The sequence below is a fragment of the Lingula anatina genome, chromosome 1, assembly GCF_051362555.1.
Source record: "Lingula anatina isolate TDL-2025a chromosome 1, LinAna3.0, whole genome shotgun sequence".
NCBI classification, from domain to species: domain Eukaryota; kingdom Metazoa; phylum Brachiopoda; class Lingulata; order Lingulida; family Lingulidae; genus Lingula; species Lingula anatina.
Window position 1 is genome coordinate 60389855 of NC_141767.1, and position 14853 is coordinate 60404707.

At 37.5% G+C, this 14853-nt stretch overlaps 1 protein-coding gene and 2 pseudogenes across 1 annotated transcript; all 3 read left to right on the forward strand.

Moving 5' to 3' along the window:
• Positions 1 to 4668: 4668 nt before the first annotated feature.
• On the forward strand, positions 4669 to 9684 carry LOC147764843 (uncharacterized). The gene is made up of 2 exons (XM_087002277.1): positions 4669 to 5306; positions 5822 to 9684. Exon 2 carries the CDS (start codon positions 6869 to 6871, stop codon positions 7256 to 7258), a length of 390 nt encoding a protein of 129 aa, XP_086858403.1. The 5' UTR covers positions 4669 to 5306; positions 5822 to 6868; the 3' UTR covers positions 7259 to 9684.
• LOC147764844 (uncharacterized) lies at positions 8945 to 10146 on the forward strand (annotated as a pseudogene).
• A 360-nt stretch (positions 10147 to 10506) lies between these two features.
• On the forward strand, positions 10507 to 13079 carry LOC112042259 (uncharacterized; annotated as a pseudogene).
• The last annotated feature ends 1774 nt before the right edge of the window (positions 13080 to 14853 follow it).

Here is a 14853-nt window from a genome sequence, read left to right on the forward strand (position 1 = left end):
GTAGGTCAAGGGTCAATTTCAAGGTCACAGTAAATTGCCAGTATATGACTTCCTATTCAAGTTCAAGAGTAACTATGGACCTATCTCTGTCAAGTTTGAAGTTAAAAGAGAAAGAAATTAGCAGAGTTCAGTTCATGATAAAAAGTAGGTCAAAGGTCAATTTCAAGGTCACATTTAGATTACCAGTATATGACTTCCTATTCAAGTTCAATAGTAACTATGGACCTATCTCTGCCAGTTTTGGAGATAAAAGGGAAGCAAAATTTGCAAAGTTCAGTTTATGGTGAAAAGTAGGTCAAAGGTCAATTTTGAGGTCACATTTAGATTGCCAGTATATGACTTCCTATTCAAGTTCAATAGTAACTACGGACCTATCTCAGCCAGTTTTGGAGATAAAAGGAAAGCAAAATTAGCAAAATTCAGTTCATGGTGTAAAGTAGGTCAAAGGTCAATTTTAAGGTCACATTTAGATTGCCAGTATATGACTTCCTATTCAAGTTCAATAGTAACTATGGACCTATCTCTGCCAGTTTTGGAGATAAAAGGGAAGCAAATTTTGCAAAGTTCAGTTTATGGTGAAAAGTAGGTCAAAGGTCAATTTTAAGGTCACATTTAGATTGCCAGTATATGACTTCCTATTCAAGTTCAATAGTAACTATGGACCTATCTCTGCCAGTTTTGGAGATAAAAGGGAAGAAAAATTTGCAAAGTTCAGTTCATGGTGAAAAGTAGGTCAAAGGTCACTTTCAAGGTCATAGTAAGATTGCCAGTATATGACTTCCTATTCAACTTCAATAGTAACTATGGACCTATCTCTGCCAGTTTTGGAGATAAAAGGGAAGAAAAATTTGCAAAGTTCAGTTCATGGTGAAAAGTAGGTCAAAGGTCACTTTCAAGGTCATAGTAAGATTGCCAGTATATGACTTCCTATTCAACTTCAATAGTAACTATGGACCTATCTCTGCCAGTTTTGGAGATAAAAGGGAAGAAAAATTTGCAAAGTTCAGTTCATGGTGAAAAGTAGGTCAAAGGTCACTTTCAAGGTCATAGTAAGATTGCCAGTATATGACTTCCTATTCAACTTCAATAGTAACTATGGACCTATCTCTGCCAGTTTTGGAGATATAAGGGACTAAATGTTATAATTTTGGAGTTACCATAATGTGCCTTAAATTTCGTACAGAAAAAATTAATTAAAATAAAGAAAATGTCATTTTGGTCAAAATTCTTGAAATAGGAGGTGCTCTAAAGTTTCAGAAGTTCAAATTTGATGAAATAATGTCATTTTTGAACACAAGTTGTCTGCTTTGCCAAGCCTTATGTTTTATTTTTCCAGAGTTCAAAATTTATTATCCATTACCGTACTGCACATTTTGCTTTTACCACCAATATGTACTTTTTGATACAGCGTAACTCGAAAACCGTATGGAATACAAAAAAACCGAGACCACCTCCAGTGTTGGGCTTTACATGCTCTACAAAATGCAAAAAAGAATGGGTCTCTAGCATTAACGGTTCCCGAATTAGAGACAGTTTTCAGTTTCGGTATCTTATGGCCGCTACTCCCGTGAAAATGCACCGATTGACCCCAAATTCATGGAGATGAAAGATGACCTGAAGGGTAACACCTTCCAATAATATTATTGGTTAAGTCTGTGTGGTGTCTGAATAACAGGGCAAAAAAAATTTTTTTCGTAAAAAATTTAATTTTTTTGAAAATTTTGGCCCATTTGACCTTGAAGTAAAGGTCAAAGGTCAAATCCAAGGGTATATTTGAAATCTACACATATGACTTTTGGAAAGCTGTCTATAGAAATTTTTCCCATAACTCCTTCCGTAGGGTAGATAATTAGCATTTAATTTTGCCATTTTTAGACAAGGGTGCATTGCAATGAGTGCCACACCCAGACCCCAATACCGACAAAGCCCAAATTTTACGTGGAACGAGTTGAGATTATAGGTGACCTAAATCCATGAGATGGGTACGGGGGCCCTTACCGTCTAGGAGGAGAAGCGGTAACGGTAGCCGTCCGGCGGAGCCGGCGGAGCCAACGGAGCCGGCGGAACGATCCGGACGGGACCGAAACCATGTGTACCGCCAGCGCTAACGCTGGTGGTACAATTAAATGAAAAAAAACCCTGTAAAACAATCGGTGGCTTACCAGTGGCCTGCTGCTGGTTAGCCACCATAAGCGGCTTGCCACCGGTGGGCCACTGGCTATTAGCTGGACATTCCACCGGTGGCCCACCGGTGGCTGCCACCGGTGGCCCACCAGTTGCACTACCGGTGGCCCACCAGTGGCATGTTATCTGGGATGACTTTATTGACTATATCAACATTCAGTATATAAGTAATGTAGTTTTTTTTTAATTTCTCATTTTTTTTTCTGTTCTTGTAGTTTAGATTTAAAGCACTTGAGTACAGTTTATATGTTTAAAAAAAAAAAAAAAGGAAAGAAAGAAAAGGGGATGCAATGTATGGTAAAAAAAAGGAAAGCACTAGGTGCCGATGTGAATAAAGGGAACTGGTTAAAGGTGCATGGCCTCCATTTTATCTTTGTCTTAACGGAGACATTACACTAAGGTACACAACTTGATAACTGTATATTGTATTTTTCTGTACTGTATGGATCGTTATTCAATACTGAATAGGCATATGTATGTTTTTAGGAAATTATAATACAAGTTTATGGTTGCACTCTTTAATTAAGTCATTTTTTTGCTTTTCTTAATTAGGTGAATCCAGCTTCTGTAACTCGGAAATTTAATGGAGACTGGAAAAAAACTTACCCTTGGGTAGAGCTGAAAGAAGGGGAAGCTGAAGGGGGGGATGGTTTGCACCCTTTGCTCTAAAGCAGAAAAAAAAAAAAAGAAACATCTATACATCTGAGAATGGATGCAAAAACTTTAGAATAAGCTCTTTAAAGGAACACTCACTAACAGTGGACCACCGCACCAAACCATTTATGCTTGATCTGTCCCATTCACACAGCAGGATGTGATAGAGGCTTTTCTTGACAGAACATCATCTAAAGTCCTTTAAGAAACGAACTTCTACCCGAAAATCAAGACAAATTAATCAGAATAAGTGTTAGGCTGCATTCACATGCAATGTCTATTTTCTAAATTCTATTTTCTATTCGCGGTATGTCTTATGATCACGGTATGTGCCCTGAATATCCCGCGGCGTAATTACTGGCAGCGCGAGCCAGTTACTATAAGTAAAACCAAAACCCTGGATACTAAAATTTGCATTTGAGCTGTGTCATGTTCTGTCCTCCAATATCTGGCATTTATGGGATGAGATATTTTTGCTAAAAATGTTACTTTCAAAAAGGCCAAATTATTGTCAGAAAATATAGAAAATGAGCTATATAGAAGCATACATGAAGGCATTCATAGGGATGCATCTAGGGGGGACCCCATCTAGGCAGCCTTGCACCATAAGCTCCTATTTTTAAAAACTACCACAAAAATCATTTAACTGCACCCTCAATTTCCCCAGAGATCAATCACAAGGACCCTGCCCCCCACCCTTGACACATACTTGTCAGAAGTGACGCAAATAAATTCCTTGGTGCAGGCCCAGTGGTGCACAAAAATTCCTAGTTTGGGATCCATGGAATTTGTCCTACACCTGTATTGAACAGACAACACTATCCACTTAATTTTGTTATGAGGTGACACTATATTACCTGTATTGAACAGACAACACTATCCACTTGTTTTTGTTAGGAGTCGACACAATATTTTATTTAAAATCACAGACTCTGAATCACCAAATATTTGCCAGCAATAAACAGCTACAATATCAGAGGCTAGATGTTTTCCTTCTGTGGAGATTGACCTAGAAAACCGTACAAAATCAACTGAGTTGGGCCGACTGTTTTGTCACATGCTACCCCCCACCACCATGCCACCAAAACGAATGAAATAAAGGGTACCGGAGAAGATCAGCATTGGTCAGAATTGTGCCGGAAGTGACGTGTAGTGGTGTAAGACGTAAAGCTGAGTGGTCATTTTTAGCTGGAGGTGAATGGGAATGAAGACGTGGGCTTGGAGAAAAAAGCAATTATTCTAACAACACGGTAAGATAACATTTTATCTTTATGCATTTGGGGCAGAGAATACTTGTAGAAACAATAGACACATGATATGAAAACGTGTCACGGAACTTGAAGGTGCAAAATCATGGTTAATTTGCAGACAACTTATTTTGAAATACATGCTGCATCGATCTAACAATTCGTCACATTATTAAAAAAAGATACATCTTTGCACAGCACTCGTAGATCAGTACAATTCAGTTGTTAGTTAAGAACTACTTCCTGGTTTTCACAAGGTCCTTCAAGAACTCTAAAGCATCATTATAATTGCAGCCCATACCACAAAAAACCCAAAAATACTTAGATATGGACATATCAGATTATATGAATGTCAAAATTCTAAATGACAACGATTTATAGCCTCCCGTGAATTCCTTTCCCTTTACGCTCTTTGTCGCGCTGGCGGTCGATGCAGCATGCATTTCAAAACAAGTTGTCTGCAAATTAACCACGATTTTGCACCTTCAAGTTCCGTGTCACGTTTTCATATCATGTGCCAATTATTTCTACAAGTATTTTCTGCCCAAAATGTGTAAAGAAGAAATGTCATCTTACCATGTTGTTTGAAAAACTGCTTTTTTCTCCAAGCCCACGTCTTCATTCCCATTCACCTCCAGCTAAAAATGACCACTCAGCTTTACGTCTTACACCACTACACGTCACTTCCGGCACAATTCTGACCAATGCTGATCTTCTCCGGTACCCTTTATTGGTGCCAGGGCAGCAAGGGCTAATGTTTCGTGTGGTCCAATCTACCGGTGAATTCAGGATAATTCTGTGCAGAGTCTGGTAGTTGGGTAGGCCTGAAGAAGAGAAACCCTCTGCACAACCTTGCATGCACAGATCAGAGGAGGAGACCCCTCCAGATAACCCCCAAGAGAACAACCTTTTGTCATTGCTGGAAGGAGACTTCAACTATGAAATTTGTTGTATTTATTACCTATTATTATTATCTGAATTATGTTATCTGAATTGTTGCTATGATTTATAATTATAATATTTATAATTGTAATAAATAGTTACAGACGTACCTTTTTGGTAAAATATTTTGATGCATGTTCCTAAGTAATGATTGTTTGAAGAACTATTCTTAACAACTTTATGATGTATTTCTACTTTACAGTGAGATTGTAGAAGAGTCGAGGAGAATGACGATACAATCAGTGTATCAGAAATAATGGAAGCATTAGAGCAGAGCAGGTGAATATCTTAGAATATGTAACAAATTATATAAGATAGACATTATTTGATTTTCACCATATATTTTGTTTTTGTGTATTCTAATGGCAGTGCTTACACCTAAGTAAAATAAAAGACCAGGTTTTAACAATTGATAAGTCTGCCCCTACGCTCTCATTCCTGTACATTTGCACACTCTTGGATGTAATCTTCTTTTTCTTACTAACACAGGGAGACCAAAGTTATTTTATTGCTATATTTTGTCAGACAGAGAAAGTAGACTGCACATACTTTTTCACTGTACAGTATTATATTTCTTCCTATATAACGCTGTGACCAAGAAATAGGATGCACAAAAGAAACAATGAGGGTTGGCTGAGTGACTTGTACTGATGCTGATTCACAAATATGAAATGATCAAAGTATACATGAGGATTCTCTCTGTACACACATTTTAGGACTGATTCATTTTCTATGACTTACCATACATATCAAGTTATATGACGCATTTATCTTAATTTAAATTTAAATTTCAGGTTGATCACTGGCCATTTGTTTTCTGCTTTAAGCAGTCTGTGCCGTTAAGCACTAGCCCAAGGCAATTGCCCACCTAAAGTGGCATAGCCACGTGTATAAAGAAAGAAAGTGATGATGATATTCTCTTAGCCAGAATAACCCAGTGGAGAGCAGATTTGGATGAGGAATTGGACTTTACTCAAGATTTAGAAGAGCAAATCATTGGAGACAAAAGTGATCACGAAAATATCAAGTGGAGCAACGACATAAATACCCGGGACAGCAGTAATATCTGCTTCAGAGGGAGACCAGGTTTATCTCAGGATGCCATAGAGGAGTTGGGACGAAAAGAAAATGTGCCAGTCTCTATGCCAGGTCAGTTATTCTGCCTCTTTTTTACCCACGCCCTCTTAGTAATAATCTGTCAGCAGACCAACCTGTATGCCCAGCAAGAAAAAGAGGCTTCACCAGGACAGCACAAATACCAGTGGACAGAAGTGACTCCTAATGAACTGAAATCATGGCTTGGCATTATTTTCACGCTGGGACTTGTTACAAAGCCTAACCTCAAGGATTATTGGACTTCTAACTGGCTAACTTCTACCTCAGGTTTTTGCAAGGTGATGAGCAGAAACAGATTTTATGGCCTGCCATTTGCTTCAAAAATTTGAAACGGAAAATATATATCTAAAGATAATCATGTGTTTATTAGTATTATTATTCATTTTGAAGCAAAAAAAAAAAAATTATGTGAATACGATTTCATGCAAAATAAGATTTCAAATATAAAAACTTTCTTTATGACGTCGGCAAAATGTGTGTACACAGAGCATGCGCATTTGCGTGAAAATAAACATGGCAGCCAATCTCAATGATAGCATGGACAGAAAATTTAGTAAATGATATTGTTACCTGAATGGTGGAACTGAGGAGACCTCAATGGCAGTCGCAGCCGGAGCAGCCGTCGTCACAGGAAAGCCAGATTCAGGAGCTCAACAGACTTTTTCGTCGGGTTAGCACCCCTACCAATACCCATACTCGCCGTTAGGCTTCGCTCCACGGAAAACATGGCCGCTGCAGATATCGAAGAAGTTCTGCTGCAACCAAGCATCATCATCAACCGTGCTGAGAGGCCCACCACTACACTTCCACTCTGTATGAATGAACTTGAAATTAGTTATAGAAACAACGATAACCTTCTTAACTTACTGAATGCTCTACTTGTTCGCGGCAGTGAGTATTTGGGAAATGATGCCGAATTTGTTAAAGATGTGATGAAGTTGATCACGATCGTTCATGAATTGAATGAGAAGATTATGGATGCCATTCATTCGATTCAGGCTTCCAGTAATGGTAAAAATGCATGGTATGGTATTGTAGTCAACCAGGGAGCCAGAGGCTGTCCTAAGTTTGTCATTACAAGGGAGAAGCTGGAATATCTTAGAGATAAACAATGAGCAGTCTTCAATACAATACATTCAATACATGGTAATTTCTATTTATAAATTCTTCTAATTTTTTTCCAGCTCCACATGTGGTTTCCTTTTAGGAGATAGTGGATATGGCTGTTGCCCTTTCTTCTCACCCCTTTCCACAACCCACCACCTGGGCCACAAACTATTTACAACATTGTAGGACAAGGGTTGCAATAGAGCAAACTAATGGAATTCTGAAGGCTAGATTTCCTTGTGTAAAATTTCTCCGATTAACTCCAGAAAGAGCAATAACTGTAATTGACTTTGTAATGCATGAAATGAAATCTTATTGTGCAAAAAAATAAGAACTGTTTATGCCCCAGAGAGGGAGCTCTCTCTCGACGAGTCTATGGTAGCATGCAAGTCAAGGTTTTCATTCAAACAATTCAGGAAGGATAAGCCCATCAGGTGGGGACTGAAATTGTTCATGTAATCAGAGTCAGTCGCTGGATATGTGTGCAATCTGAAAGTTTACACAGGAAAAGAGAAAGAAGGCAGTGACAATGGTGCAACCCATGATGTTATTTAAACTTGAGTGGACCGACGGTCCAGGTAAAATATTGAGAGATGTGTGGGTTGAGTGATCAAAATCTAGAGCACATAAAAAAAAAAAAAAAAAAAAAAAAAAAAAACGAGCTCTTTTCACGAATATATATATATAAGGTTGATTATGTGAGCCGTAACCAAAATAAAATGAGTGTGGCAGATGAGCCCAAACACAATGGTTGTGCTCAATATGAGCTTTAACAATTCTGATTGGTCAAATATTTTTGGGACATCCAATCACGGTCTTTGAAAATGTGAATGGCGGTCTTAAAGCATTTTGAGGGCGCAAAACACGGAGTAAAAAGAAAAGATTTACAAAGTCAAGACCAAGGACGAAAAGAGTACGAACAAAAAAGATAAGGAAATACTAAAGTTTATGGCATCACAATTTTACATGGCTTGTTCATGACGCCGACGCCAACATCATGTATTGTAAAATCTGCTGTGACAGAAATTTCAAAAATGATTCAGATGGCGATTCCCCTTTTATTGCGGGGACGTCCAATTTTAAGATGGATATGAAAACTCTGACAGTGACATGGAGGCTGATGATGAAATGCAATACAACCATGTATTTTCTATGCTGTCAATGTTCTGCAGGGATTCGTTTATTGATTGTTAGATTTTGACGAATGATTAAAATGACCAAAACTAATTTAGTAGAATTAAGTTTAGATAGTTAAAGTAGGTTTTGGTTGTTAAATAGTGCCGATAGATTGTTGAATTGACGTCTGCATTTTTTGCGTGAATGGCGTTCCATAAATAATGTAACAAAAACAAACTGTTGAAAAATGGTACAAAGACGTCAGCCTTATTTATTATTTTCTTTTAAAAAATTATAAGAGTTGGTCCAGTAAAAGTTGGTTTGGCCCAGTAGGAATTGCAGTCTTGGTGGACCAAATGTCCATTAACTTGAAAATTTATTCGTGAAGACTGAGAGCACCTGCCTCTTTGTATTCTAAACTGGTAATAATGTTGTTGGTACAGTGGAAATATCTAACTGAGCATGACATACAAGGGACAGAATGATAGTGTCGCAGATGATTTAGACGTACCACTGTCTAAGTGATTGTCAACAATCAAAAAGACACACTGATGTATTAGCAAATGATTCACAACAAAATGGTAAGCTGCCCAAAATTATATATTGAATTTTTGCTGGATTTTGAAAGATTACTTAAATCAGATGAGGCCCTTGCACCTAACTTGGCAAAGCACATGCTGGTGTTCATGGTTCGGAGTCTGGCTTCTAATTTCAAGTTTGTGATAGCTAACATTCCCACTGACAGTATCACATCGGAGTACCTGTTTCCAAATCTATGGGAGGCTGTTGAATGGCTAGAGGTGTCCTGAGTGAAGGTTCTATGCATTACCTGAGATGGTGCTTCCTCCAATAGGAAATTTTTTAAGTTGCACAAGCTTGTGACTGACCAAGACACCATAGTCTTCAAGACGGAAAACCCCTGGGCTTCGGAAAGGCCACTATTCTTCATTTCTGATGCACCCCATTTGTTGAAAACTGTAAGTAATTGCTTCTCCAATTCCCACTTTCACAAAAACAGCAGGGGTTTATGGAGAAATGGATATGACATATCATGAACTCATATTACTTAGTTATATGAACAAGAATACACTGCAAACCTGCGACCAGGGATCATGTTTTCTTAACAAGTTTTGCCACGATGAAAGTAAGGTATGCAGCCCAAGTGCTAAGCACAACAGTGGCTAAGTAATGCTTTAGAACTAACTGATGGACCCCAAGTGACAGAAACAGTGAACTTCATCTGTAAATTCTTTGTAAGTTCTTTGACTGCCTTAATGGACATAGTCTTTATGAGCATGAGAAGAAAAGGTAAGCAGATCTGGCCCCATACAGTGATGTAGATGATCCAAGGTTTCACTGGCTTGAGCATGTATTTCTTGAGGACTTAGAGTCGTGGAGAAATGAAGTGGAAAACCAACCAGGGAATTTCTCCAGATCAGCATGACAAAAAATGGCAACGAGTCCACAGACTCATGAAGGTATAGAAATTACTGTCAGGTCCTTTGTAGAATCATGCCAATACCTGTTGAGCCACAGAGTGATCATTACAACCAGGATCCACTAGAGCAGTGGTTTTCTATGCAAAGGAATGCAGGGGGACACGATAAAAATACCAGTGTATCCGGATTTAACTTTAACACTTTCACATTAAGGTTAGAGAAATCATTTATATGTCAGTGATACATGGAAATGTCAGATCTAGAGGTGATGTGAATCAGAAAAAGGTTGATCACACTCCATTAGCTAAGAGAAAACGTACAGCCTGAAGTTGGGTTAGTGTTGAGCATGCATATATATATATATATATATATATATATATATATATATATATATATATATATATATATATATATATTAGGTTTTTAGAATTTTTCATGTGAACGCAGCCTTACTGTACCCAAACTGCACATGGTCTTTTTAATTTCTTACCAAGCAACTGAAGACTTTTAACTTTTGAAGGATCCAAACGGGTTTTAAAAAGTTTTTATTCATCTATTGTTTCTCATTGTAACAACAAAAAATAGAGCTTTAGCAACTATACTGAAACCTTGAAATTCTATACATTTTGCCCAAATAGCAATCTAATTTTCGTTAAATGTGAAATTTTTAATTTGTATATTAATCGCTGAATAATCTCTAATCTTATCTCATCGTATCTTAGGTACATCGAGTCACTGGATACCACTGGCACCCAGATCGTCTATGACTTTGAACAGGCACTGTTAACAGCAGTGGGGACATCTCCTAAGAGTAACGGTCCAGGGATGTTATTTTCATTTTTGTCAGTCGCTTTGGCGCCGGATCAAGAAACTTGGGCTATCGCAATCATACAGAAACCATCGTAGATTGAGATGTCTAGGAAAGTACGTGTATATGTCAATTGGATTTTTACCAGTTGCAGTGGTGAGACAAAAATTTGATCCTCCACACCAACAGCAGACGCAAGCAAGCCCTTGCGAGATTCCCAGCATTGGCAAATTTTATGAATTACTTTGAAAATAACTACATGAACGGGGAATTTCCCACTTGCCATGTGGAATGTGTATGACAGAAGGATGGATAACTGCACAAATAACCACGTCGAGAGTAAGGCTGTGTTCATAATGCCCGAAAAATGGCAAGATATTTACATCTTTTTGGGTTTTCTGAACACAGCATTAGATTGACCATTCTTGAAAGATTATCACTTTTGCTTGATAGAGATATCACAAGTGAATCCTGGGAAAAGTGATGTCAGATTACTTCATGTTAGGGACAGGGTCGCACACTGCAGAGTCAAGCTAGTTTAGGAAGGTAAATGTTATGCCGGCATATGTAGCTTTTGAGAAGCTATGAGGATATGGCAAGAGGCCATTTACCAAGAGGGCAATAACATGTTATGCCATAGTTTTTGAGAAGCTATGAGGATATGGCAAGAGGCCATTTGCCAAGAGAGCAATAAAATTAATGCTCAGAGACATGTATAGTAGGTAATGCTACACTAGCAGCTTGATGGCAATGGAAAAGAGAGCAATAAGATAATGCTTAGATGAGTTTTGTGTTGCAACTTATTGATATTCTAAAATATGATGCACGTAGAGCCATGATGAAAGCATGAGTTTTAGTACTATGTTATAGTTCATGCGCGTGGTAATGCAGTTTGGCAATGCCCGTTGGGCTAAAGCTTATTTATTGTAGTAGGAATAAAGTGTTGTACAATAACCAAGAAGTATATAGGATTATAATATATTATGTAGTTTTAGCTTAATAGAATTGTGTTTATATGTATTTTTCGTGTATTCTGTTATAATTACTATAAAGCAGTTTGTATGTTTAGGTCATGTTCATTTATTATGAGTAATTTCTACAGATGGTGCTGCCACAACTTTTGGGAAAGAGGTGCTCTTTGAAGGGGAAGAGCATCACCTATGCTATCAAGAAATTGAGAGACACTCAGGGCGTTTCTGGCCCACTGTCCAGGCTATCAATTGCTTGGAAAACAGGGAAAACAGAAGACATGCCTTTAGATGAGATCACCAAGGAGGTGAAACGTATAACAGGGGAAGACATGGATGATATTTTTTATGATGTCAGGAAAAGAGGTGGCTGAATTTTTTGGTACAGTTGGCGAATGATAAGGGGCAACCTGAAGGGCAAAATTTACAGGAGCCCCAACCTGGCACATCACAACAGGTTTCATATATTTATGTATTCTGTTGTTAATCATGAGTATATATACTAGTATGTGTAGAAGAGATTAAATAGGTAAAGTGGTGTTTTTTATATTTATTTCGATTTTTGAATAGTGGATTATTCTACATGAGTGATTTTATTATTTTGTGTTTTATTCTAAGTTTTGAGGATGCTTTTACCTATGAACTTAATTTGTGTTTTCATATGGTTTGGTATCACTTTATTATATATATATATATCAATTTTTTAAAATAGTATATTTTTTGTTTAAGGAAGTTGTAAAGGACATATCCAAACTTAACGCCGAGGGTTATGAGATAGAAGGCGGTATGGTGACTATTTAATGCCAGCGTTGTAATCACAGTCCACAGAGTCAAGATCAGATGGAGGATTTGCAACAGAAGGTGCAGGTTTTATGCACTCAACAACACATTTCAGAACTGCTGATTTTGATGAATTGGCAACATTTTCTACAAGAGTCAATCATGAAAAATTTGCCATTTTCAGAAGTTGTCTAGACAAGCAAATAATTATCAGGGGAAGATAGATATTGCAGAGATGTGTATGAGTGTTTTAGGGGGTCAGGGGATTGACCTAGTGACGAAAGCCCTTAATAAATGTTTGAAGAAAGTCAAAGATCAATTGCCTGACAATTCGATTACAAATACTGTAACTGCTGCAGGATGCCCACCATCTCCTTTAATGGAAATATATCCACACCAACCTATAACATTTCCATCTTACTACCCTAACCCTTTTATCCAATCCTATCCAAGTATGTCAAGACGCTTTGGTCTCTCAGTATGTGTTTTTAAATTTTTTTATGTTAGTCATTAATAAAGGCATGTTCATGTCTTTTCAACTTTTAAGATTTTTTTTAATGACAATGAAATAAAAGATTGTTATGCTGCTTCCATGTGTACACTGTGTGTTAAAGATGCTACTGGGAAATAAAAGAAAAAAAATGCATTGACAGAGAATGTGAGTTATGAGGTGTATGAGAAAACAAGAAGACCGATTCCTTATCATGATGATATAATAATGTGGAGACAATGGGAGGTGACCACTAAAAACAACAGCCCGAAGAAATTTATGACTCTAGTGTGCAAAGAATGCCACAGTTGGGCAGTTATTAAAAGGATTTAAAAAACAGCCTTGTTCCATTTTCTAGACATTTATTTAATGCACTGTGGCAAACTGAACAGTTTGAAATTTTGAAAAAGAACATGCCTGTAAAAAATATGTCATGCTCTGTATGGACTTTGAAGCCCAAATTCAGCAACTCTAAGTTGACTTGCAGATCGTGTGTGATGTGTTTATGTTTTATGTTGCGTGGCATAACCTCGCATATAAAGACAATATAACATAACTGCAATGTACCATGTTGTTGTATTTCTGATCGTTTGTATACGCACTTTTGTGTAAATTTATGCATCATCTGTTTTACGTTAGCACAAGAAGCACGTGCTAACATGCCTGGCTTTTTAAAATGGCGGGAGGGTTCGATTTTCGAACAAAAAGAAAGGAAAATACTTCAGGACATACAAAAAGTATGCATCTCTGTGAAAAGAAGAGAAAAGGGGTCTTCCGGGATAGCTGGAAAGAAGGAAACCTGCAGTCAACCAGTGGAAACATTTGATCCAAAGTCTTCCACAGATCATTGGATGGTAAGCATCAACACATTTGTACTTTTTTTTTTAGAACGAGCTCCCAAGCCTTGCAAATATTGCTGGTGAAATATCTTAAAAGGAAACACAGAGATGTTCTAGAAATTCATGCTTGCTCTGAAACTGCCAACACCCGATCACTTGAAAGCACCGTCTCAGATCTGTAAGGATGAAATTTTTAATGAAAATGAAAAACATTTGAAGCAAAGTACTGAGGAGCAATTGCTCCGGGAGAGGTGCTAGGGTTCAAACAATTTTGTTATGTTCAGTGGCTGCCAGGGGGTTTACAGTCAGAAACGGATCTGGAAACACAAGCAAAATTGTAATGAGAGTGCAATCCTGAAACTTGATTCAGTACCTCATTATTCATTCATCAAAAGAGACTGGAACAGGTCCAGATGAAAGAATAAAACATGAACTGGTTTTCAAAGTTTTCTGTGGTTCGGGAAAAATTTAATTTAACAGAACTAAAGGAGAAGCATAAGGAAGTCCTCCACAATATATTTGACAATAAAAATGTGATAGGGATTCTCCCAACAGGATATGGCAAGTCATTGCTATACATTTTACCACCACTTATTCAAGATGAAGTAAGTACGGTAAAGTCTTGAAAATTTCGTCGCTTAAAAATTAATTAATATTTTTAATTGTGTAAATCCGACTAATTTTTCAAAATTACCTCTCCCCGACTCCTGGGTATGACGAAATTTTCAAAAATCCGGCCTTTGGGCTTTTATCCTTAGCGACTGTTATCTTTGACCCTCCTATATTGTGGGATATTTAAAACTACTTCCTAAGTCGTTTTCTGGTGGTAAATAATAATAATATATTTATTACTGCATCTCGATTAAGTTAAATTTAACTTACTGTACCCGAAAATGTGTTGAGAATTATCTTCTCGGTAAGAAACATACCTCCTGATAGAGGAGAAGGATCAAGATAAGCTTAATTGCCTCCTTGCATTATAACCTGGCCGCGACATATTTAAAAAAAATTATGCACTTGGCAACGTTTGTTGCATGCAGGGCTTTTCCCAGGATTGAATGTCAGGCCTTCTAAAAGTACCATCTGTAACTTCCTAAAAATTTACAGGGAGTTAAAATAATTGCTCCCGCAGACGATCTTCCGCAATTTAAGTTTCTTGAACT

Coding starts and splice junctions, on each gene's coding strand:
- LOC147764843 (XM_087002277.1), top strand. CDS start 6,869: ATGGCCGCTGCAGATATCGAAGAAGTTCTGCTGCAACCAAGCATCATC.